Raw genomic sequence first — 23,647 nt, 5'->3', positions numbered from 1 at the left:
ACTCCGTGAGTTCGATTTGTTAACGCAACATACTCAAAGCTGCTACAAAGAGGCGTTAAGGTTGGAGAGAGCTTTATATTAGCTGCGCCTTTACAATCTTGCAGGCAGTGATACAACGGTGTGCATCAAGACGTGTGTAATATATATACTGTGAAATCGTAGGCTATTACTGGGCACGTTAATTTGGAAAATTGTTTGCTGAACCAGAATGTTGTGGTAGGCCTGTGTGGACAGATAAACATAGCGTTAGCTTGCTTCTACGGATGACCGCGTGGAGCAAGGAGCTGGAAAAAGTGATACCGTAGGAAGGTAGAGTGGTCATTCCAGCCGGAGTTCCTGATAGGGCTGAACATGATCTCGACAGAGTCATCTGCAGCGGATGACAGGAGTTATATGCTTACAAGGTCACACTTAACAGGCTAGGTGATTCTGTCGGTTCTTCGCCCAAAACAAGTTCCTGTATCTTTGCTCTGAAATATTTCAGTTTTCAGTGGAATCCATAATGCTGCTTGTTTCAGCCACAGCCAGGCAAGGGACCCTACTGTGCAGACATTTCAACTTCTTCGCTAACCGCTAAGGAAATAATGAAGGTTGTAGTAAGTACGGCACCCGAAGTTCTGTTCGTTTTCCCAGTAACAGTGGAACACCAAAACCTTGCTGCAGTGCAATCAAAGGAATGCGAAAGCCTTGCACACCAGTGCCGTAGCGTCATTTCTGTGATTTCCGCGTGTATCACTGTGAACAGGTGTACATTTGGTCTGCGTCAAATTTTCTAAGTAAGAGTCCTGCCTATGCAGATTAAATGAGTTGAGTGGCTTCACTGAAAACACGAGGAATCGGCTGCCCTTATAAAGTTCTCACCGATCGTTTCTAAGGTATTGGAGAAGGAGCTTGTTTGAACAGGTGTTGCCAAGCGAGGCCTCCGCATAGGCGCGAGCTTCTCGAATTTCGTCTTGAACCGAAGGTGGCGGAATACAAGCAGGACGGCGCTTCATTACAAACGACCGGAAGAAGCTATCATCGGGGATTTCCACTGCCTCACCGATGTCATGTCCTGGGAAGTGCCACATAAAATAGGACGCGCGGCTTTAATTGAGGTGCTTTAGTTTTCAGGTTGGGCAGAACGACTACACAAGCCTCCAGATATGCTTCGGCGTTAAAAAGGGACAAGAAAAGCTGGTTTGCTTTTCATCGAGTGAAATTCATAAAGAAAGTTTTGCTAGGACAGGTAGGACAGGTGGGCCAGCTCTTTTACCTGCATGTGTACAGAACCACCGAGTGAATTCATCGCAATCGACAAGCCTAAAAACGCGATCGTAAAGCTCCAGGTCACACCCAAGCTGCAAATGTTGCACAAAATATCTGTAGCGCTCCATGTCAGTGCAGCAAGTCGCCCAATGCGTTGCCGCATTTACTTCAACTGCTCTGCTTGCCTCAGAACATTCATATTTTACCTATTGCAGTGCTACACTGTCCTCTTTCTGCTGACCTTCAAGTCAGTGAAAGTGACAAAACCCATGCCATCTGAGCGCGGTATCTTATGTCTTTTCAGGATGTAGCCTTGACGTGTTTTGTCATTGTCCGTTGTTACTTCGAATACGCTTAGAGTTCCATCGGACAGATGGAACGAAATGACGCAGTAGCGCCTTCTGGTGTTTTCCGTTGCACTTGCGTTAAACGGCTCTTGGAAAAAAGCGAAGAAACGCAGGGACTGACGATCATGCTTCAGCCATGCCGGCTGTTGGGTCGGTCTGAATGGAGCGGCACGTTCCAACTTCTAGGCGAGACCGCTAGAGTGATTTTCAAGCAAGCAGCGGAAAATTCACTTCACGTACCCTTATTTAGGTGTTATAAAACATAGAGACTAGTCAGTAGTCACCTGTATGAAAAACGTGCCGCTTCTTTTGCAGCCTTTCTTGCATCATGGGTAAGGTGGTGTGATTCCCGTTCCTTCGAGCCACTCTGACTAAAGGATATCCACTCCTGTACAAAACGAGGAACACCTAGTAAATCTAGGATTGCTTTTACCCTTAGCGTATCACTGGGGCCTCCACGGCAGCAAGGTGACCTGGCTGGTGCTCTGGCCTCCAGGTGAGGCAGCCACCGTACACTAATGGTGGGACGCAGGGGAATGAAAGAAGCTGACCTCCTCAGTGATACTTAGAGGGGGAGGCTTCTGTCTGTCTTGCCGGCCCGATGTTGTGACAGAAAGCGTCTGCTTTTTGAAGTACTTCTCTCGCGCGCAGTGGTCAATGATCTGTTGTTGCTGCTTAATACTAAATGGCAAACAGAGGGCAAAGCCCTGCTGACCTGTGGAGACCGAAGGCCTCTGAAGATCCATTTTGCATGCGCTTTTTTTGCCAGGTTCTACCGGTGGGCGAACTTAAGTTACGGCTGCTGCTCAATAGCGGCGCCGCCCCAAGGTCACCTTCCGAAAACCACTGAATATTTCGAAAACCGGAAAGGCGAGCCTCTAAATTCTGATTATTGCTAATGTGCTTCGGCAATTACTTTTTTTTGACTTTTTTATCTTTGTTGCTGCGTGACACTTGAGAATACAGCTGCTGGTAACACCCTTCCGTGTCTAATCCCCTCCGTGGTTGGCATGCAAGATAAGACTTCCTACAATTCATTTATGCGATCAGCTACATCTTGAATTTTCCTTTAGGTCCAGCTGCAGAAGTAACGTTACATTACGAGCAAGCTGCTCGGAGCTGGCAGGACTCCCCGGGGCTGCGGCCAGCTACGTAGTGCACGAGCCTCTTTGATTGGCAGCGGGAAGGATCGGCGAAACCAGTGGCACAAACTAACTTGGGAAAACATCTGCCCAAAGGACTTGGTAAATTTGACTGGCTGGGTGAGGCTTGTTCCTCCCGGAACAGAACTCGTCCAACGCTCTGCTGTCCCAAGCATTGTGCTTTCAGATCAACGTGAGCGGCAATTCGCAAGGCAAAACAAAGTGCAACATGGAATCGCGCTCCCGTCCAGTAAACTGGACGGACAGAAAACTAGCCGAACAGACTGGCCATAACAGTTGAGAAGCCATGCTTGCCAACGGACTTAAAGCAATCACGTGTTCACGTTGAGTGCTTGGACTACTCGGACAACTGTTTCACAAGAAGTGATACAACAGAGTTTGCCTGCAAACTTTGCACATGAAGTTCCGTGTTGCTTAGGAGCTAAAAGATAGATTTAGCGGTGTCCAAAATGTGCCACCTAGCGTGGCATTTGCAACGAAGCTGTGGAGCCTTCAATACTGTCCGAAAGAGCTTGGAGTAGGAAACAATACAGAGCAACTTGCCCCCAAAAGAATGATGAAACGTTTCGTTGTGAAAGTGCAAGACTACAAGCTCGCCTCCTCAGCACCTATTTGCAGCACTACGTTACAAATCAGGTTGCCACGGGGGTGCCTTCCACAGGCAACTGCTCAAATAGCATTTAAAAGTGTGTCTATGCTGTAGATTTATTGAAAGCTGGTAGGAAAAAGCTCAGGTGGACAGGCCATGCAACTCCAGGCATACCTTCTTTCTGGGCTGCTCACTGTCCTCACGGGCTAACGTATGATTCATATCACACTGGAGAATCGTTGTGACATCCACTGACGCCTGTTGAAAATTGGCAGCAGTTTCGCCCACCTCCACTGCATGGGGATCTTGACTCTGCGAGAGCTGCAACCCTGTCATGCCATGCTCGACGTCGCTTGCTGGGCTCCCACCCACGGAGCCAAGGCAATCAAGACGACTATCTCTGAGCCAAATGCAAGCGGCCTCCGAAGATCCTAGTGTCATATCCTTTGCAGAAAGGCGTGCAGCGGAATCCCCTTCACAATCAGCTTGCATTTTGGGGACTCCCTTGTTCCCTTCCAACCCTCCATGTTGCAGTGTCTCTTTGCCTTGGTCTTCTGTCTTTGGAAGTTGAAGAGAACCTGCTAGGGGTGGCAGAAAACGCATTTGCAAAGTCTTCGCTGCTTTGACCACTTCAGCTTCGGATGCGCCCTGATTTGTCGAGAGAATGTTAAGGTGCTGCCGCATCAGTCGCGCCACCTCGGCGTCTGTTAGTTCTTGTGCAGTATCATCCTGGGATGACGATAGCACACCTTGTGAAACTGCAACTGATTCCCTGGAACTTTGGAAAGGCTTTTTACTGAGCATCCGTTGAAGTACTAAGTGTAAATTGCAGTCGAAAAACAGTTGCCTGTAGCCTCGGCGTGAGCTCTGGAGCTGCACTGCCGCGTCAGCAGATGGTAGGTTTAGCGGGGACGCGTTGCAACTAGGAGCAAAGCCTGACGAGCAAGCAGGAGATCTGCTGTAATCAAGAGCCTCCTGAGGAGAGGCCCCGCTGTTGTCTGCCATTCGAACTCGGGACCACGGCGCAGTTAATAGCTACTTTTTGTGAACATTTTTTAGTACACTTGCGGGTCCATTTCAGCCACCAACGTCTTACAAAGGTCTATTTTCCCATCCCCTGCGTTTACTTCGGGAGAAGTCGTTTTCACACCTTTGCGAACCATTGCAGCGAGGTTAGACGCACTTTCAGTGTCCGAAACGATCTGCATCGCCACACACCGCGAGAATCATTCGCGATTGCACAACTATACTCAGAGAGAGCTATTCTTTCATGGCGTTTCGAATGGGGAAATGCGGAGGACTTGTCCGAAGCAGTGAAGAGGCGGATCGCCGAAGGAGCCCCTGTTGACAGGTTTCGTATTGTGCTAGACGATACTCACAACGTATTTACATTTGGCACTTGAAATAGCAAAAATGAAGTTAAACGCGCAGACGTATGTTGAAACACTGCGGCTTCTGTTACGTGAGTGCCTCCCTCACTAGAGGCCCCCCTTGGGGCCCCTCTTAAGCTTCAGTTGGCCATTATATGCAGTCACATTCAGCAGCCATCAATTCTCCAGATGTTCATTCTTACATTTTTCTATCTTCAGCGTCACCGTACAGTTCCATGTTAGGGCTCGCTCTCAGCCACTAAATCCGCAATTTATGGTCTTCCGGAGGTACTCGCCCTGCATACTATGAAGGACTAAGATCTCTGTCTGCGTTTTCCAAACAGCAAGCCACAATTTGACTCTAGTGGGCTCAAGCTGAAGTAAATCCAGGGAAAGCCTTCCTAAGATCGCCCACGACACGCATCCCTGCCGATGAGTTTGTTAAGGGTTCCTCTTAGGACTACTCCCCCAAAAAGCATCTCACCTTCATCTGCAATTGCACAAGATGCGTATATAGCATCTAGGAGAGAGAGTCACCGCTTGCCAGCGAGAAATGCATGGAAGCCAAGGGTTCGCGTTGCTTTTTCTTTATACGACGGCGCTGGTGTGATACAGCACCACGTACAACGCACAAAGCCCATCCCACACTGGGAAAATGCATCATCTTCCATGAATTTGACATTTAATCAACGGCGATGCGTCTTCACCGCTGCATCGCACGCAGTTCCTGGTGCTGCCAGCCCAGCACCTGCCGCTAGGAACCTGGCCCCGGTGGCTGACAACCCTGTTCCTGTCTCTGGCAACCCTGTCTCTGTCTCTGGCAACCCTGTTTCTGCCTCTGATAATCCTACTACTGCCAACGAATCCCAAGCGCCGCAGGCTCTCCCGCAGCGTCTCACACCAAGGGAAGAATTCATTGAAGCTCTTGAAGTTTTCAAAGAGAAGGCTGACTCGGGCTCCGTATACCTACTAGAATCCGTAAGCCAGAGCTGTCTTCACGCAGACAGACTTGGGTATTCCGCTATGGTTCACGGGGAGGTAACGGTTCTGGCGCTGCTGCAGCATTATTTGATGCTAAGAGTACAGCAATCAGAGAGCAAGGACGGCCATATTGTTAGATTGCTTTTTCCTTAACGTGGGCCGGCGGAACTACACATCATTTCGTATTGTGCATGTACACGGTTACGTGTTGCTTGCACGCAGCGCTTAGAGATGGCTTTTCCAGGACATGCAGATGCGGCTGCCAAGCTCTCCATCATTCGCCAGCTAACCAGGGACCTGGAGCTGCTAAATAGAGAGAAGACCAGTGTATGAAGGCCAATCCAGGCACACGCCCGTTGTCAGCTGACTTCGAGTCACTACTCTAATGATTGGTCGCTGTTAGGTTTGAACAAGTCTGTTTGACCTTTCACTGAATAATTGGTCCATTTGTTTTGTGTGGCGCAGCTCTCGATGTTCCGTCATCAGACTCCCAAGGAAATACGAAGTGAATACACTCAAATGATGCTCACGGGGCTCTTCACTGGACTAGCTGCAGCTATCCATCCTGTGTTTTTTATCGTACGCATGCGAACGATCATGAGTTCTCCGAGCAAAAGCTGCCAGTGCGCCTAAACGCGTTGATCTATGTGCAACGGCTTATTTTAGTGGATGTGCTGATGTCAAATCAGGGCAGCATATACGGACTGGTTCGAATGCGTAGGACCAAACGAGCTGAAGTAGACCGCGACGGTGAGCATGAAAACAGATTGCACAGGTTGGACGTGCCGAGTAATTACATTCGTTCAAGGAAAATAAGCGCACTAGGCAAATGCACGGCAATAGCTAACGCCCGCAACACGCACACTGTGCTCATCTGCTCTTCTGTGTCTACAGCGGGAACGAAGAAAATGGATGAAATCAACCAGATTGTAAGGGAGAAACGGGCCCTTTTGAACGTTCAAATTGAGGGGCTGTCTCAAATAGTAAGGGTGGATACGCTTTATCAGAGCTTTCCCTGCTTAAGCGTCACGCCCTGCTATAGACACAGTGTACTATGCAGGTGTAAACTGAAAGCCTAGCGTTTCAGCAAGCTCGCTCTGACTATTAGTGTTTCTAAGTCTAGCCAGAAAGCAATCATTTTGTATTCGACATGCCAGTGCAGAAATATGCACACTAATTAACGTTAAAGAATGAAACTCGCACAGAATAATCGTTTAATTTCCCGTCCGTCCTAATTCTCTTGTGCCACGTCATCACAGGCCAAGAACGCTCGATGTTACTGATAGCAAAACTGAGAAGAGAGCAACTAGTTTTGATCCGGAGGTGTTTGATTAATACTGGGCGCATATGGACCTTTTTCGAGAACAATGACAACTCAAGCTTCGGTCGTTCAACGCGTTGTGCGGCCCCGTTCACCTAGACAAGGAATTGGGTCCGCCGAAGCAGGGAAAATTCCAAATACTTCGTTGCCGTCCATGAGAGCTATTTGGGGTTTTGTTGGAAGCGGTGTAGCATAGCCAACTGGGAACAGCTTCCTTTGGCAAGGTGAATGCATCTTTTGGTAGCGTGTCTATCCGTGGCGTATGTACAGGACGCACATAAGGTACCAAACTCCGCAGGATCACCTCTTCACAAGAGTGGATCACACCGCGTGAATACACTGATACGATCTTACCAGATTTTCTTTTGGAAAGCGGACTGAAAAATAAACATTTCTTCACGGTGTAGTTCGCAGTGTAGGATGGCTGACAAAGTTGCGCCCATCGGAACAGGCAAGCGGCGCTTTACTCCTTCGTCATCTTCCCGTGCAGCTACATTTGCCATTTGGTCTTATAGGACATACTACCCGCCGTTGTTTTAGGGGGTCAAACTGTGGCGAAAATCGTGCAACGGAACGAAATGCAGTTGGACCTGGTCCAGTGAACTGCGCTCAACAAAGTGCTGTGTTTCCGTCCTCCGATACTCCCTGGGCGCATGAAGATGGCTGTTATTCCAGTAGGACTGCAAAAAGACGCTCAACAGTTGGTGCTTGATGGGAACTCTTGCAGATAGGAAGGACGTTGCCAGCTTATTGGGCGTTATTGCAGCTCTGACGCGGGAGCTGGAGTCTAGGAATGAGTATATAGAGTCGAACATACGCAAGATGGCAGGTGTGTCCAACGAGCTCTTCGACAAAGTGAACAGTTTTAACTGTTTCTCAGCGCTCTCAGGGTCCCTGGAAAGAGCGTTGCGTTTCGAGTTTCTGTGGACTCGCACGTGTGTATTGGAATGGGCTGTTTCGATTGGAGCGATTCTGTTCATTGCCTGCCTCTTTGGAGCAGCATTTTGCTGAGGCACGAATAACTTGGTGGCTTTTGGGCACCTTACCTCGATTTTCCACTAGTTTGATTCCGTGCCCAAAAGCTGCGCGCAGTTAGATGTGGATGGCGCAGCCTCCGAGCTTCAGCAAGTGGCTTGCAGGGGGTCCCTAGCACCCAATGCTCAGTGAACTCAATAAATGTGTTTTGAATTGGAAAGGTTGGAGCTTCATGTGCATTGCGGTGCAGGTCTCACCCGTCTGCGCTGCATGCCTTAGCACTGGCTGAGGCGCCTTGCTAACTGGAAGTTGTGGGGTTGTTGCTCGTGTAGATAGATGTCTTAGTTGTTTCGTGCTTCTTGCTGCTGTGGCAGTTGCGTCATCGGATGCCCATGGCGCCTCCTTGCACCGTTTTTGAACGCCTCGAGGCCATGAAACTTTCTGCCACTCAGGTATACTGCATGAAAGCGACTCAAAAAGGCATAAAATGAGAGGAAAATACCAGCTTCCGTTAATTATCAAATTTTTCTTGCACTTTCGACCCCGCCCTAGCTTGCGCAACCAATTTTTGGAAGGAGGTATCACAGTAGCTCCTGGATGCAGGATGCAGTGTACTCAAAATACCCAGGAATGGCGCAGTTGGTGCTGGGTATTCGCCGAAGTACCTGCAAAGGTGACATGCCCACCTACTCTCCAGCAGGGAGGAATAAGTACAGAGTGCTCTGATGCCTCTGTTCATGCCAGCTCAAGCACCTCCACAACAGTGCAGCAGGATTAAGTGGTGTTGCCTGCTGCGCTTATGCACAGAAATGGCCTTCAGAGCCCGCATGAATTGAACGTCCTTGGACGACTGAGCAATGATGTGACACTTGTGTGTGTTCGAGTGTGGGAATTTGGAGAGGTCGTACTTGTGATACAGACTACACCGGAGTCACGAGAGCAGCCGCGTCTTTAGGACCTTCTTTTGCGTCTTGAAGTTCCATTTCATCGAGATGAGGCTAGATAGACGACAGTGGCAGGAGCCCTTAGGGTACATTACGGGCATTGCTCTACAACAGGACGCACGCCATCAAAGTCACCGTGGACAGGGGAAGTGGGGAGCTGGTAAAGCGGCGGCTACATGGTAGACTCTACCACTACACAGCAACGATTTTTGAGCTGGCCAAAACCGAGTAGAATGGGGGCCACGAGTGTACATTGTACAGTTCATATCCCCGGTAAAGTCAGGTGTTATTATTCAAGGGCTGTACTGCGAAAAATTTTCTACGGATTTACTTTCTGCGGTCACGAAGGGAGGAGCAGTAGAGCTTTTGTTGCGAACAGCAGGAACATAAGCCGTAGCTTAAATCCATATTCTGTAGCTAGCCATTGCATGGAGTTGGGGCACAGACCTCCGCGGCATCCAAGCCACCCTAAGAACAAACAGAGGCGACGCTTGAAGGACAAGGCGACAGAACACAACGACAACAAAGACTTAAAAGACAGCCAACTGCGTCTAAACGAGTAAACAGAAATATGCTCGAGCAGACGACAGCTGACCAGGAGACTCGGAGAGACATCTTAAGGTTGTGTTAGAATGCAACACTATACTGGCGACTACCCTCCGGCTGGCAGACCCTGGGTTCATTCACCTGGTGGCAAACTCTCTAGACCCATGTGCGTGCAGATGGCGCCACCAAGCGTGTGGATGGACGAGCAGAGGACTTGCGGGAGGCGAACGCGCCAGGCGTCACAGACATGATAAAGGGCTGAACTGCGCAGTGACGACACGACCCAACTCCATAAGTGACTCCCCTGACTGCAGAAAGCAGCTACATGTGCAAGCGCATGTACAAGATGGGCCAGATGAGGATACGAAGCGGCTGTTCTAGCTGGGAGCAGAAAAGTGTAGCTAAGCTTTAGAAAAGGAACTAGATGCTCTAACAGCCAACGAGCTTAAACGCAGAGGCAAAGTATGAGAAAAAGTGAATTTGCGGGCCTAGTCGTTCGAAAGTATCATTTGTGAGCCGCATTTGTAGAGCAAAACGCTTTGTGAAGAGCCGGTCAGTGAGTGCCGGGGAGTACCATGTGAAGTGAATGCGACGGCGGCAATCTGATTTTAGGTTGTCTGCTACACCTGTGGAATATTCTTGGAAACTGGCTGCAGAGGAGGTGTAGACCAAACTACGGTGGCTTCGAAAAGAAAAGGGTTTCAACGTAGCTATGCGTGAAAGGCTGCATCTTTATGCGTTACTTTTAAACTAACAATATGGTACTGCCGTAAATGCTTTTCCTGTTCCCGCATTGCGGGGACTCACGTGATTTACACGGCATAATTTAGCGCGATACGTTCAATCAGGCAAGCTGAGAACCTAAGTGAGCTGCAGATTGTGTGACCTGACCCGCGGAGTGCACAAGCGACACGGAAGCAGCGAGGCCGGATATCGCACAAACGAAGCCACTTAAAGTTGAGGGCTATGGGCTGCTGTCGAGACTGGAAGCATGATGGCGGGGGAGGCAGCGAAACTCATATTCTCAACAACTAATCGATGCAAACAACACGCGAGAGCAAGTCAAGGCGCATAAAGGAGCCCGCTCGGCAAGTGCTTGCAAGTCCAGCTCATCTTAACGGCCCAGTGCAGGAAAGCTCATGCTGCTCCATGCTGCTCCACCCTAGTTGAACACTGGCTGACCTACGGCTCTGTAATTGGAGCCGCTGAGCACCGGCATGTGCGCTCTAATTGCTCATCCAAAGAGGCCTACAGACGGCCGCAGCGCCATCATTCAGTGGCCCGGACCCTGAAGACAAGGAGTCGCCGTGGCCCAACTCCAAGCTCGAGTATATTATCTCTGATGAGTGAGTCCAGGACGCAAAACCGCGTGCTACTCCAACTGAGGTACTTGACGTATTATTTGGGCATCAAGGCATTTCCCCCTGCACACTTATTGTTAGGGCGTCTCCATGGCCACCACATCTACTCCAACTGAGGTACTTGACGTATTATTTGGGCATCAAGGCATTTCCCCCTGCACACTTATTGTTAGGGCGTCTCCATGGCCACCACATCTTTGCACTCCCATTCAAGCCTTTTAGGAAATCATTTATTTATGGTATCGCGCCTGATCAGCTGAGCTCTTACAAACAAAAGATAGGTAAGATGCCAGCAGACAGGTGAATTAGCGCTACCTAATTATCAAGAAGTGACCCAAAAATCATCAGTGGAAGTTGATATGGCAGCTTCTTCGTTGTGATGAATTCTCAAGCATTAGGTACTCGCGTGATCCCCTGAATACCCATGTTTTCTATTCAAGCTATGGCGTAGAGTCCAGGAGGAGTTAAAGGCTTGCCTGAGATTGAATGGGAAGCAGTCTTTCACCTTTCCCTTGGTCGTGAGCTGGTTAAAATGCTGGCTCCCATCAGATTTGCAAAGCCGAGAAGGATTTTTTGCTGGGTTTTGTTGCTAAGTAACAAGAAAGTAGTGCATTTCAGTTTTGGAGTTGCCCGGGCTGCTCTTTCAGCCAGTGCCAAAACGTACTTCCATCCGTTACAGAGGCAGACTTTTGCAGCATACCTAAGCGGTGCGCCTATTAATAGCACTGAACCTCCTCCACGCGCTGACCTACGGAGGATTGTTCTTTGCATTTACGGTAAGCATTACTTTTGCTGCAAGTTGGGCAGCTGTAAGTTTGCGAAGCGGGCTACTTTGGTTATGCTAGTAGCGCAGAGGGTATCTAAGTACATAACCAGCCACTGATAGCTGACAGCCAATTAGTAAAGCGACGACATTCTGATGAACGAGAATTAGGGAAGCTATTTTTTTGGGTACGTTGAACTATTACTGCATACACAAGCGGCGGAAACATCTCGATTTTGCTGACCATCTTTTCGTCCTCATCTGGAATGTTTTACTTCGGAGCTAGTCCATTTAGCTTATACTCCCTTTGCCCTCTCCCGGAATGGCGTCTTCTTAATTTCCAGCAAGAGTTTCACACTCGTGAAGTATGAAGGTTTAAGGGGTACTTCATCGACGAGGCGATTGCACAAATTCTCGAGACCACGAAGCCTTCTAAGCTGCACGCCGCCACGTTGTGCTATCGCATAGGCGCAGCCATCGTGAAAAAGCAAAGACCCATTGGTTCCATAGCCAGGTCGTGAAACCAACGCAACAAAAATATTCGACATCTGACGGAGTACTAGGAGACATAGTCACAGCACTGTAGAAACGGCTTCACTTAGTACGCTGAGCTACTGCGGCTTGCACGAAGTATCACGTTCACCCACACACGGTGGCTGAACGCGTTCAAAGCTTTAGTTCATTGCAGAGTTCGACGGCGTAAGCTAGTAGCGGAGTTACGGGATCTAACGGCTGCTTACATAGAAGCTGAGCAGATTCAGTGGTTACCGGGTTGCCAAGGCATTCTCAAGACGTTGCGCAGCCTTAACCGGGCGGAATGCCTTGTATTGCAGCTACTTCCTAACGGCTATTATATTCGTGGGAATCTGTAATGTGGCGACCTCAACAGCATTAAATCAGCCGTGGACTCTGGTGACGTGACGTTATGGTGGCGAGCTGACCTGTATGTTCGCATTGACCGCCTCACCAGCCACTGCCAACACTTACTACCACGACATATGATGCGTGTAAACTTGATGGCAGCCCGAATTTGTTTCTACTTTCACTGTATGTTTCCTCTCATGTTGCCCTGCGTAGGCCTGGCCCCTGAACTACCACACTGAATGCTGGAACTTCGAACCAATCGTCCCGTTTCTCCACAAGCTTGAATTTTAGCCAATGCCAAGCGCCAAGTACTTCATGAGCCCCGAGAAATCTCAGCATGCCAAGCTGATTTAGCTGCACGAGTGAAGTTTCGTCATTGCCTGAGTGCCTCTCTTTTTAGATGCCCTTGGCTTTTGGTCTTCTTCCACAGCACGGAGAACACTTATGTTCTACGGTTTTTCAAGTTACTTAAATACTACCCTATGTCCCAAATGATCTTGTGACTACTGGCCAGACCAGAAAGAAGCAGGCATTCTGTTCTCCAAATTAAAACAATATCATCCCGCCATGCTTGTTTACAGGACGGAATACATAGAGTTTCAGTTCCATTGCGTAGTGTCGACTAGGGGCTTCTAGCCCTTCACCAGGGCAGTCTAATCCTTTTACTGCTGTAGGGCACTGATAGTCTCTGTGTTACTACCAGCTTCTCATTGCTTCCATTCATGGCTCCATAAGAATGTTCATTGACTCTCTTGCAAGGTGCTTTATTCCATTCCCACGAAGACGACTACACTAGCAGACACCGTCTGTAGTGAGCCCATCCACACCACACTCCTGCCTGGGTTTTCATTGTCGCTACATAGGAACGCACAATCCAGTAAGGACGAGAAAAACCAAATTGGCCCTATAAACATGAATTATGTCTGGCCTCCCCAACGCCTTCGGCGACTGTCGGTATGCGTGTGCCCCCGCACGCTGCCCAGCTGATAGCTAGTGTAGTCCACTGGGGAACCACTGTAGTGCCTGCGCTCCACAGCTAGTCCCAACCCATGGCCTCCAGCAGAGCACCCTAAGCCCAGTCTGCTGCAAGAGTCAGGTTTCTCTAGCTCTAACCTCCCTAATAATGTTTCTCTTGTAAAATGGTAAATGCTACAACCTTATATCGTTGTACTGGTGCAATATTGTAGAGCTACGCACTACGTCATCAACGTGTTTGCTGACATTTTTCTCCGCTACCGTGACTTTCCTGGAGCTCCTATCTTTTTCCCGAGACCTTTTCCAATCGGTTCCTCCACAACAGCTCTGAACACATTCTCTTATTAAGCTTTCTGTATCCTTTACCTGTCAGTCCAAAGCGGACAGACTGAACGCATTACTCGCATGGTGGAGCGGATGCTTCCCCCATACATTCAATCGGAAAAGTGGTTACAGGAGCACTTACTTCGTGGTCTTGAGCCTGCAAACTATGTGACAAGTAAATTATTACAGGAGCCCTTACCTTCCGATGTAGCGATAGGTCAGGTACCCCGTACGTCCACTGATCTTGAAATTGACAACATTTAACCTCTCGTCTTACACTCCATTCAATTGTTTAATTGAAAAGAGGCATTTGTTCAAGTGAAATTCCATTGAAATGGAGTCGAAATAAAGCTAGGCTCTCTTCTTAACAGCGAACCGCATGACCATACACGGAGTCCCCCGTTCGCTAAAGCATTGTTGCCAGCCGAAAGCCCCGGATTTGGCTTGAGACTGCAGGGCCTAGACAACCGCACACTCTTACCTCTCTTACATTAGGAACATCTCACTTACATCTGGAATGCCACCATCGCAATAAGTGTGCCTTTCTCGAGCAGTTTTAAAGCTTCTTTGCAATGCACATTGGTACAGATGGGGTGGCCACATTTCAGGTGCAGCCTCTTCTCCCTTAGAGAGTTCCGGCCACCGCAGCTTTAGCGTCCTGACAGCGCCTGATCAGAGCCAGGCTGGAGAAGATACCTTCTGGCTGAGCAGTGGGTCAGCGCCTAGGCTCCAAAGGAAAAGAACACTCTTCTCTCTTCGGTTCAACGCTGTGCAGTGCTCTCTTGCTGTGAGATACTCCCGTCAGGTTCTGCTCACACAAAGACATTTAAAATGCTTCTTGAGAACGTTACGACGAGAAATCTTCTTTTCTTTCCTGCGCTAAGACTCGCCCCGCCTCGAAAGCGAAAGTGTCAGACGCTTGCACACCGCCAGAGCCGAGGTTTAGTGCGCACATATAAACATGTTCTATTGGCTCACGACAAGTGAGAGACAGAGCTTCCTTGTGACGCATCCTAGGGGTTGAGCTTCACCCATCTAAGGCACGAACTAATATTTTTTATTGTCGCTGTGGCTGTGGAGCCTCGTCGCTATCTGAATCAGAGAAGACGACGCTTTTTCATGTCATGAACAATCTTATTTCTACTTAAGAGAAATTACACTATCTGAAAAAGGCGCAAGGAGACGCAGGTGGCGCATCTGGATGCCGATCCCAGGAGGAGTACCTGGATAATATTTGTCACTGTGGGGTTGTAGTTCGTCGCTCATTCACAGATTAGTGCAAAGTAACAGCCTGAAATGGAGGCCATTTTTTGCACGACAAATGACGCGTGGATGGTAGATAGCCACAGTGGCCATTTAAGCGAGGTTGCATGGGGCTGCTGCAAGGCGACAATAAGGGGACGAAATTTCCAGCTCGCGTTTGCGTGATGAACAAGCTCCTAGAGTGGTCGGGCTCAAACTACGTTTAAAACACATGAGTCAATGCTACGAAAACTGCCCAAGGCCAGAAACCTGCAGCAGCTTGGCCCTGCAGAAGGAAGGCAAACGCCGATATTGGTTGGTACCAGTGTGGAAATCGAAGGAAGATAGTCGTCTATTTGGACTGTTGGCATGTTGGGCTTCGTGCATGTACCTTTAAAAAATTCGCACTATTCCCCTTCAGTGTGTAGGCTGAAGAATATGCGAGTTGCCATGCGGCGAAGTGCTGAGCTTCTGGCGACGGCGCTGCACTAGGGTAAATTATTGTCGCACGAGCAGTAGCTTAGAACCATAGGCCTAGCACTGTACAATTCGCAGGCCTCACTGAAATCTAGGATAAAACAGGAACAATGCACTAATCACCTGAGGTTACAAAGCTGACTGCTCGAAACACAGATGCCATCACCTTGGGAAATGGGCATTTGCGATATACAAATCAGGTTATTTTGAGAATTGAGGGCCTGACGGGGACAATTCGCCGCAAGCTCCGAAGAAGACTTCTCTTTACCGGGAGCTAGTAGGGACGTTTCTGGATACCCAAATAGACGCGCAAATGCCTATGTAATTCCATGGCTACCTTAAGTATATCATTGCCAAGTACGCTTGGACCGCTAGAGCTTGGTTACTCCAGTGTCAGTCCTTCTTTCCCCCGTTGGGGTAGACCTTAGCTGCCTATGTTTGTGTGCGAGCTGCTCCAAAGATCTCCCTAAGTGTGTCCTATGCTGAATGTAGCAGTGTCTATTGCCTCCCGGGGCCACTGATTATTGCCTACTCGTCATGCGTAACATCACAAGTGTCCCCCAGAACTTTGGCTCCAAGGTACTGAACAAGGCTGCATTGTCTGGCTCCAGTGCTGCTTGGTTTTCCCAAATGCCCAGAAAACTGTCTTTCTCATTTGAGTGGCGAGTTCAAACGACACAGTAATATACCTAATGTTGCCCCATGAAGCGACTAGTTAAATTCTCTTGCTTGCTGCCAAATGCAACAACAATATATAAATATACTCGCAGTTCACACCGCACTTCCTCAGCGCCTCTGGATGCGAACTCCCATGGCCTTACTTCAAATTTGGCTCAGTAACAGAATAAATAGTTGGAACCGTCTTCTTTGCCTTTATGAATGCATTTCTCAGTAGAGTAACATACTAAGTGGAACGTGCTTACAGCTTAAAAGAGCGGAGCAAGTAGAGTAAAAGCAACCAGGTGAACGACGATGCTGCGAAAACTGGAGGAGGCAGTGAGCGGGCTGGCATTCATGTAACCCAGCAGCAGAATATTTCCTTGTTTTTTTGAATGCATGCACACTAATGCAGCACACGCAGGAACCAACTTACTACTAGGGCGACTGCAACACCACCACTCAGGGACTGGATTCGGGGGACATAACCATGAAAATGCTCCCCAGCCTACTCAAATGAAAAGAAAGGCGGACAATGAAGACGTAAAAAGATAAGTAATTGCCCCCAATTTCACAGCAATCGGGATTTTTAATCTAGAATGTAGGATTCTCTTTCGGCCCCCGCCAGGCCGGCATGGGGAGGGTGTACACCCACCCATTCGTTATGCTGAAGAGCACCGGTGCACTCTGTGTGGGAAAACAGCATTTAAATGACACGAGGACATTCCTCACACTCACTTTGTTGAAGCGCTGCCCGGTGTCGGCCCGCTCTGGCGTCTCCTACTCTTGTTTCCTTAATCTGACAGTGCTCTTTGACGCTGCTTTTAGGGTGCAACTACTGTCCCTAAGCAAACATTGAGGGTATAGCTCCTTTATCTCCAGCTGTGCAGAGTTGTCTTGTAAGCCTGCATTATATTCGAGCCCCCTTCCGAGCTAACATTTCAGTCTGGCGTGCTGGAAACTCATGTGGAGCCACCCTGGGAAACCAACAGACAACTGTGACTGCCAAAACCGACGTTCCGGCTTGGCAGGACTAGAAGGGGCACTTTGCTTCGGAAATTGCTTTTCAATTGACGAACTTGGCTACTCTTTTTCAGTCAATTCTTGTGCTGGGTACTGACCGCTTCTCGCCGCGCACAGCCAACAGAGCCCATCCTCGGCTTGAAGGTAGGGAGGAAAGTGGTGCACGCCGCATCGAACACTGCTTGTTGAGCGCACCAGGCAGTCGTTAGGAGGCCCAGAGGCTGCTGAAGAAGAGTAATTTTAACCTGGCACTGGGGATGGGTGGGTAGACGTGAGCGGTGCTTGGGTTGTCTAACAAAGCAGACGTACGTCCAAGCTCGCTGGTCAGCTTGTCTTATTGAAAATCGTAGCCATGAAATATGAGCCTTTACTAAAAAGTCGAAGGATGCGCTGCGTTGCCGCAGGGCATACGACGCAGCATTGAGCCCGTCGTGGGCTTTGTTTTTTCGTACACTGTCAGTTACCCAGGTAGCTCAGTCTTCTCCTTTTCTCGCCTCCTGCTGGATTTAGAGCAATTGGGCGAATCGGCATACGGCTTTTCTGAGCGTAGTCTGCAGGTGTGCCTTATGAACAAAGCACTGGCATTTTGTATAACGCTCCACAGAAACAGCGGCACGGCTAGTGCGAAATTCTTACTCTTCGAGTTTGACCCTTGTTCCCAGGTCTGAAGATGGCGGCCTTCCGCGCGGGGATTCGGTGGGCAGACATGTCTACTGAGTCCTTTAGCAGGAGCAAAACACTCCCTGGGAGCACTGCACAGGCAGCACTATTGCTACAAGCAGAGCAAGCAGACCAGTCATATGCACCAGACGCGGCTGCTGCTCTCCCGGAGTTCGAAAATAGCCAGGCAGGGATGAATCAGTATTTCCTGGAGGCCGCAGCTCTGGGTGCAGATGATTCAAGCAAAAACGGAACTGTCGCTTGCCATGGTGCAGACCATGTGCCGGCTGCATGTCCCTCGGACAAGCCCGCTTCAAGCAAAGCGAGTCCCGATGAGGACGCGCCCGCTGAAAAGATGCCTGGGTTCAGGGGGCTACTCGTGAGCGCTCCAAACGAGGGGACCAGTGCGAGTGGCAGTGAGAATATTTCATGTCCTGGCAGACGAGAGGGAAACGTGGCCAGTGAATTGCTCAAGTCAGCGACGCTAACACCAGCCAAGAGGAATAGGAGGACTTCAGGAGCACCTGACGGAGGTACGAGCGCAGTTATTCAAAGCTCGGAGGCTCCCGCGCAAGATGGATCTGCCCCGGCTCCTCAGGAAGGGACAGCTAACCGCGTTCCTCAGAGCAAGAGACGCAAGTCCACTTACGGTCGCCGATCTGCAGATTGTGCGGAGCAAAGCTCCAGTTTCGACCCTGCATTTGTTTCACATGGGCAACGGGGGAAAAGGCGTAGCGCTAGGGGGACGGATCGGCGCCGATCTGGTGGGACCCGCAAGACAGTTGAGGGTCCACCAAATACGGGGCTGTTGCTGCAGATGGGAGCCCCGGCCTTCTTGCAGTTGCCAGGTCTTGTTTCCCCCATGTTCATGCCGGTTGGACTGCCGCCAGGGACAGCCGCTCCGTTACCCGGCTTACTGCATCCACAGGCGGTCCAGAAGCAACAGGCAATGGCCAACAGCAGCAAGGAAAAGCAGGAGAAAGAAGATGAAGAAGAATGGCATCGGCGTGAGTGCGCAAGGATGAAGGATATAGCTATCGGGAAGGCGACTGCTGGCTACCGCAACTTCCTGAAGCAAGTGGGGACGGAGCGCCGATCAGAGGGAGATCCGATGACCCCAGATGCTAAGTTGCGATGCAGCAAAGCTCAGTTCCAACGTGCATATCAAAAATGGAGAAAGCAGCTCCACCAATATGACGCGGTTGGGGATGAGTCTTCGACTGGCACACCGTCCCCATGCGAGGCGCAAAGCGCAGCTTCGTCTATGGCGAAAGCAGAAAACGACCCCGATACATCGCCTAGTGGCATATCTGATCAGCAGGGTCTGGAAGCGATTTTGGCTTTCAACAAGGAGTGTGAACGGGCAGGACTGTAGCTCAGTATAACTGCGTGTTGATCTCCACGAAGTTTCTCATGTGAATCGATGTAGATAAATTGGCACCGGACAGTGCGTGAGTACGTGTGAGCTGCAGCGTATCCATAGCCAGACTCCGAGGCGCAGGCTGGTTCTGCGCAGCTGAGATCAATAAGCTCCTTGAAAGGCTAGCTAGAAAGATGACCGAAACCGGTGGCATTTGAAACCGCGTCTCGGTGACAGCGAATCTTTTGGTAAACAAGACCAGCTTGCCACTGGATTGTAGCATGTTAAAGCAAGCGCTTGCTTCACTTATACATGCCATGTAGCACGCTCGTCGAGTACAGTAGCTGGAGGTACGCACTATTGCTACCCTTGCGCACCAGAGGAATTGGCGGTGCTTAAGTCAAAACCACTTTGTTCTGTAGGATATACTGCGACAGACCACGTCTGCACGCCTTGGAACTAAATTTGAGAGCTGTTTCGTGTTTCTAGTGGGCAGATTGCGTACAGAGGCACTGGAACTGCATGCCCTGTTCTTGTAGGCCACGCACGAACTTTAGTGGGTTTCTTCGGGGAACGATAGTTTGAATGCACACCCCTGCGTCCTCAACGGGGCAACATGCATATACAGGGATGCAAGTGTGCTTGCTATGCATGTTTTCCCGAAAGTTGTTACATCGGTTTCTTGCTTAATTTTCGGGGTCTCCTGCCACATTTGGTGGGCAGTGAAGTGGGTGCACAGAAATCCACTCCAATCTGGTACTACTGCCAATTCCCCAAAAAACGGCGAAGAGGCATGGTCAGGCCACGTCCTGCAGGCCTGTACATCTTCTAAATGGAAGGCTTGCAGCAATCTGTGCGCAGCTGCAATAACGGAGTCCTATTTAGCAGCTTCAGATATTGGTCGACACACACAGCATCATGGGCTCCTTACGGTCTTCAGGAAAAATGAATAAACCGAAGTTCGAGAGGATGCGTGTATGCATGGGTGACTACAAAGCCAATGACAGACAGAAACGCTCCCAGGAACGGACAGAGGAGACCTATGAGAAGTTCACGGGTAATGGTGTGGCGCTTTCCGAAAATTAGGTGGGACATGTATATACCCGTTGCTACGGCAGGGTTCATCGTTGCCCCAGCAATACCGCCAAACAATACGACCATCGCTGCTGTCAAGGGAATGGTGACAAGGCTAACATCCCCTGCACTTGTTGCGAAAGTGAGAACGAGGCAGGTATAGATGAGCAAGATCGTCGGAATAACCTCATGAAATATTGAACGAGCTGAAGATGCGCCAGGATCAAGCGGAAGAACTTCAAGGGGCTCCCCCATGATTGCCCATCCTATTAAGGCTCCACAAGTACCCCCAACCAACTGACAGAAGAAATATGCGATGTATTCAAATGCGCGGAAGTGCTTAGACGTCACAAACATTGCAGTTGAAACTGCGGGATTAAAATGAGCGCCGCTAATAGGCACGAACAAGAATGTCAGAACGTAAACCACAGCCGACACTGAACAAGGTGAAAAAATTGAGTGGCTCCCCTTTTCTGCGAGTGCAATGGAGGTCACAAGGAATAGGGTGCCGAGAAGCTCGCAGAAGAATTTCTGGGCACAAAATATAACATAGAGCATACGAACATGCCTTTTGCTCAATGCTTCTTGGTTGTCATCTATGGGTCCATCTGCTCCAGGGAATTCCGAGCCTGTATCGAAAAGCGAAATCAAAGCAGAAAACAGAAAAAGCTAAGCATCAAGCTAGAGGCGAGTTGTCTGAATGGCTGTGCTACTTCGTCTTAACACGGTGAAAGGAAAATCCAAGGAGGATTACATTCTTCGGATGATGGCGCAGGCAAAAACATTTGGGAAACCGCGGACTGTCCCCGCTGGGTTCTCGTATCGACTGAAGGACCTGAACAAAAGTCCACAACGCTCTGTCAGTCCGTAGTTTGATGTGGAAACAGAAGTGGCTACAGATCTTAGAAGAAGCAAGGGGAATCAAAGTACTCTTCCTCTTATAAATGCAAGATCACTGCACACGATTTAATCAGTTGTAAGCTGAATCTATGGATTGAATCACCACTTCTTGGTTCATGCAAGCTTAGCATTGAAGAAGAACAGCGAGTATTCTGGAGCGAAGCAGACCAAAAGCCAGCTCCCTTAACTGTTCAGAGCCGGGCAGCCCCTAAGCTCACAGGGCAGTTGATAAAGTTTAGAATGCGACCTACTATTACGGAGTTGCTGAAGGTGTTCCGTGCAAGCGGCAATGCGTTATCTGGCAAGATCAGCTAACGACACTCTCTGAGTAACTATGCTTTTGAAGCCATGGCGTGTGTCCTATGCCACTTCCAACGCATGCAAGTGGCAAGTGGCGTGGCTATAGAGGCGTCTACATTTATAGTAGGCTCCTGTACCCTACCTCCTCGATTTAGTGTTGCCGCGAAGTCCCTCTGACCAAGAAGGATTGCTGTATCTCCTCGAGAAAAGCCCGATTGCATCCTTTGATACGGTGTCTGCTTCGAGAGAGACATCTGATTTTGCACTGAATAAGGCAAACAAACAGTTAGTGGGCCGGGTTAATTGGACGCACAGAGGAGCGTAAATGCGCGCCATTTGGAGAAGTACATTGTTCGCGTTTCGGTGAGTCAATTACATGGGGGAAGCTCCACAATACAGATTCGAACAGCCTTACATTCGGCCTCTACAGGCGCCGCCAACCCCCCAGGCGGAGCAGGGAAACTTGAAGGTTGACCTGCAACACTGGACGTAGGCGGGGGGGAAATCCCCTGCTGCACGGATTCACTTCGCTGCATTCTCATTGTATCTTGTCTGCCAGCTCGTGACGAAGCTCGAACGAGCCCGCTGAGACACACACAACAGCTGCATATATAGGTAGTTACACAAGGTATTCTTGTAGGGCGTTCAAGCTGAGAAAAACTGCGCGCATTTGGGCTCACTTAGAAACAGATCTTCTAAAATAAGCTCTCCCAAGATTACTTTTGACAAAGTAGAGAGAAAAACATTATTCTCTCAAGCCATAAGCCCCAAGAGGTTTCGAAGAAAAGGCACAATGGACCACTTCGTGGTCACTTCCTCGGTAGCTTTTGTGTCCAGCTCTGCGAGCACTCCCGTCGTGTTGCTCTACTATTCATAAGTTCATGCATGTAAAGATCAGATGTGACGTCGAGCTTTATCCCATATTCTTTGCTGCTGCTGGGTGAAACCGTCGCCAACTGATTCACCGCCGCGCCGCTGGCTCCATACTTGTTAGCTAGCGGGGGGTCGATTCACTGGCTCCTTCTTCCCTATTTCCACTGAAATTATTAGATGTCCACAAAACTCTTATTAAATATTATCACGGTCCCGTTTGTCTCTGCTTAAACTTGCGATTTTATGCACGTTCTGAAGTGTTGCGTGCAAGGGGAGCAGCGGTTCGCCACAGCATGGGCGGTCGTTGGCGTTTAAGGGTTAAGGGGTAATGAACTCTAAAAATAATTCAACAACTACCTACGAGAGTAACAACCATTTTGCAGCTAATCTCAGTCTCATCAAGGCTCAAGCCCTGCCACTCGCGCCATATCCTTTGCGTACCACAGGCCACCCGCCTGGAGACTACGCGTTGACTCAGTTGGACCTCCATGTAGTGGCTGTAAAAAATTATCCTAGTATCCTCTGCACTTCAAGGCGCACCGAAGCACTTAGCTCTACACAGAGTAGCCTCCTGCAATCTAAAATGCAAATCCTTCAATGCAGTTCATTGCAGTGGGGCCGCAGAGCACTAGCCTTCACCTGCAGTTCAGAGATGATCTCAATAAAGTCTAAAATACGGCAGCAACGGGTAAAACATATTTTCGTGCAAGCGTTTGATACTAATGGTAGAAAACCGGCCCAGCAAGCCTCAAAAAGTGCAGCTTTTGTGCAAGGCTACCCGCACAGGGTGTATTTCGGTACACACCACTATGAACACGCATCGTCCCAACGCAGTATTGTCCTGTTTCCATAACACAACGTTTTGTGGAGAGAAATGTTTCAGGCAATCAGGCCTGACAATGGTCGCTAGGCGCGCAATTTGCCAGCTGCCAAACTGTGCGTGCCACACCGGCAAACGCATTTTTCGCCTGGCCTCTGCTATTTAGACAGTTTGGTGTGCTCATGCTCAAATAATACATATATCAACAACTGCAATATTGAAAACGCGTTCCACGAGCTTCGCGGAAACTACTTGAAGTACGTCAACAGTGTAGATGAGCCTGTCAGAAATCAATGAGTGTGTAAGTGCTCGTGGTGACTGTTTTGAGTCCCGTTAGCCGGCTTGCACCGCTGCTACCACGTCAGAATTAATCTGAAGCATGATTGAAGTGAACTACGGAGGAATAGGCGAGCTGAGAAAAATATTTGCATGCACAGCTATTGTATTGCTGCGGCGCAGTACTCTCCACTGGAACGGCCACGGCGCGCGA

At 49.3% G+C, this 23,647-nt stretch overlaps 2 protein-coding genes across 2 annotated transcripts; one reads left to right on the top strand and one right to left on the bottom strand.

Annotated features, from left to right (window-relative positions):
• Positions 1–3,488: 3,488 nt before the first annotated feature.
• ENH_00081910 (hypothetical protein, conserved) lies at positions 3,489–4,151 on the bottom strand (the record flags this gene model as incomplete). The annotated part of the gene is made up of 1 exon (XM_013582984.1): positions 3,489–4,151. The coding sequence occupies one exon, from the start codon at positions 4,149–4,151 to the stop codon at positions 3,489–3,491; it is 663 nt and encodes a 220-aa protein (XP_013438438.1).
• Positions 4,152–17,840: 13,689 nt separating this feature from the next.
• On the top strand, positions 17,841–19,205 carry ENH_00081900 (hypothetical protein, conserved; the record flags this gene model as incomplete). Its single annotated transcript, XM_013582983.1, has 1 exon — positions 17,841–19,205. The coding sequence occupies one exon, from the start codon at positions 17,841–17,843 to the stop codon at positions 19,203–19,205; it is 1,365 nt and encodes a 454-aa protein (XP_013438437.1).
• Between the last annotated feature and the right edge of the window lie 4,442 nt (positions 19,206–23,647).

The sequence above is a fragment of the Eimeria necatrix genome, genomic scaffold, assembly GCF_000499385.1.
Source record: "Eimeria necatrix Houghton genomic scaffold, Enh_scaff8, whole genome shotgun sequence".
Taxonomy (NCBI): Eukaryota; Apicomplexa; class Conoidasida; order Eucoccidiorida; family Eimeriidae; genus Eimeria; species Eimeria necatrix.
The sequence above is the reverse complement of the archived record's forward strand: the minus strand, read 5'-3'. Positions and strand labels throughout refer to the sequence as shown.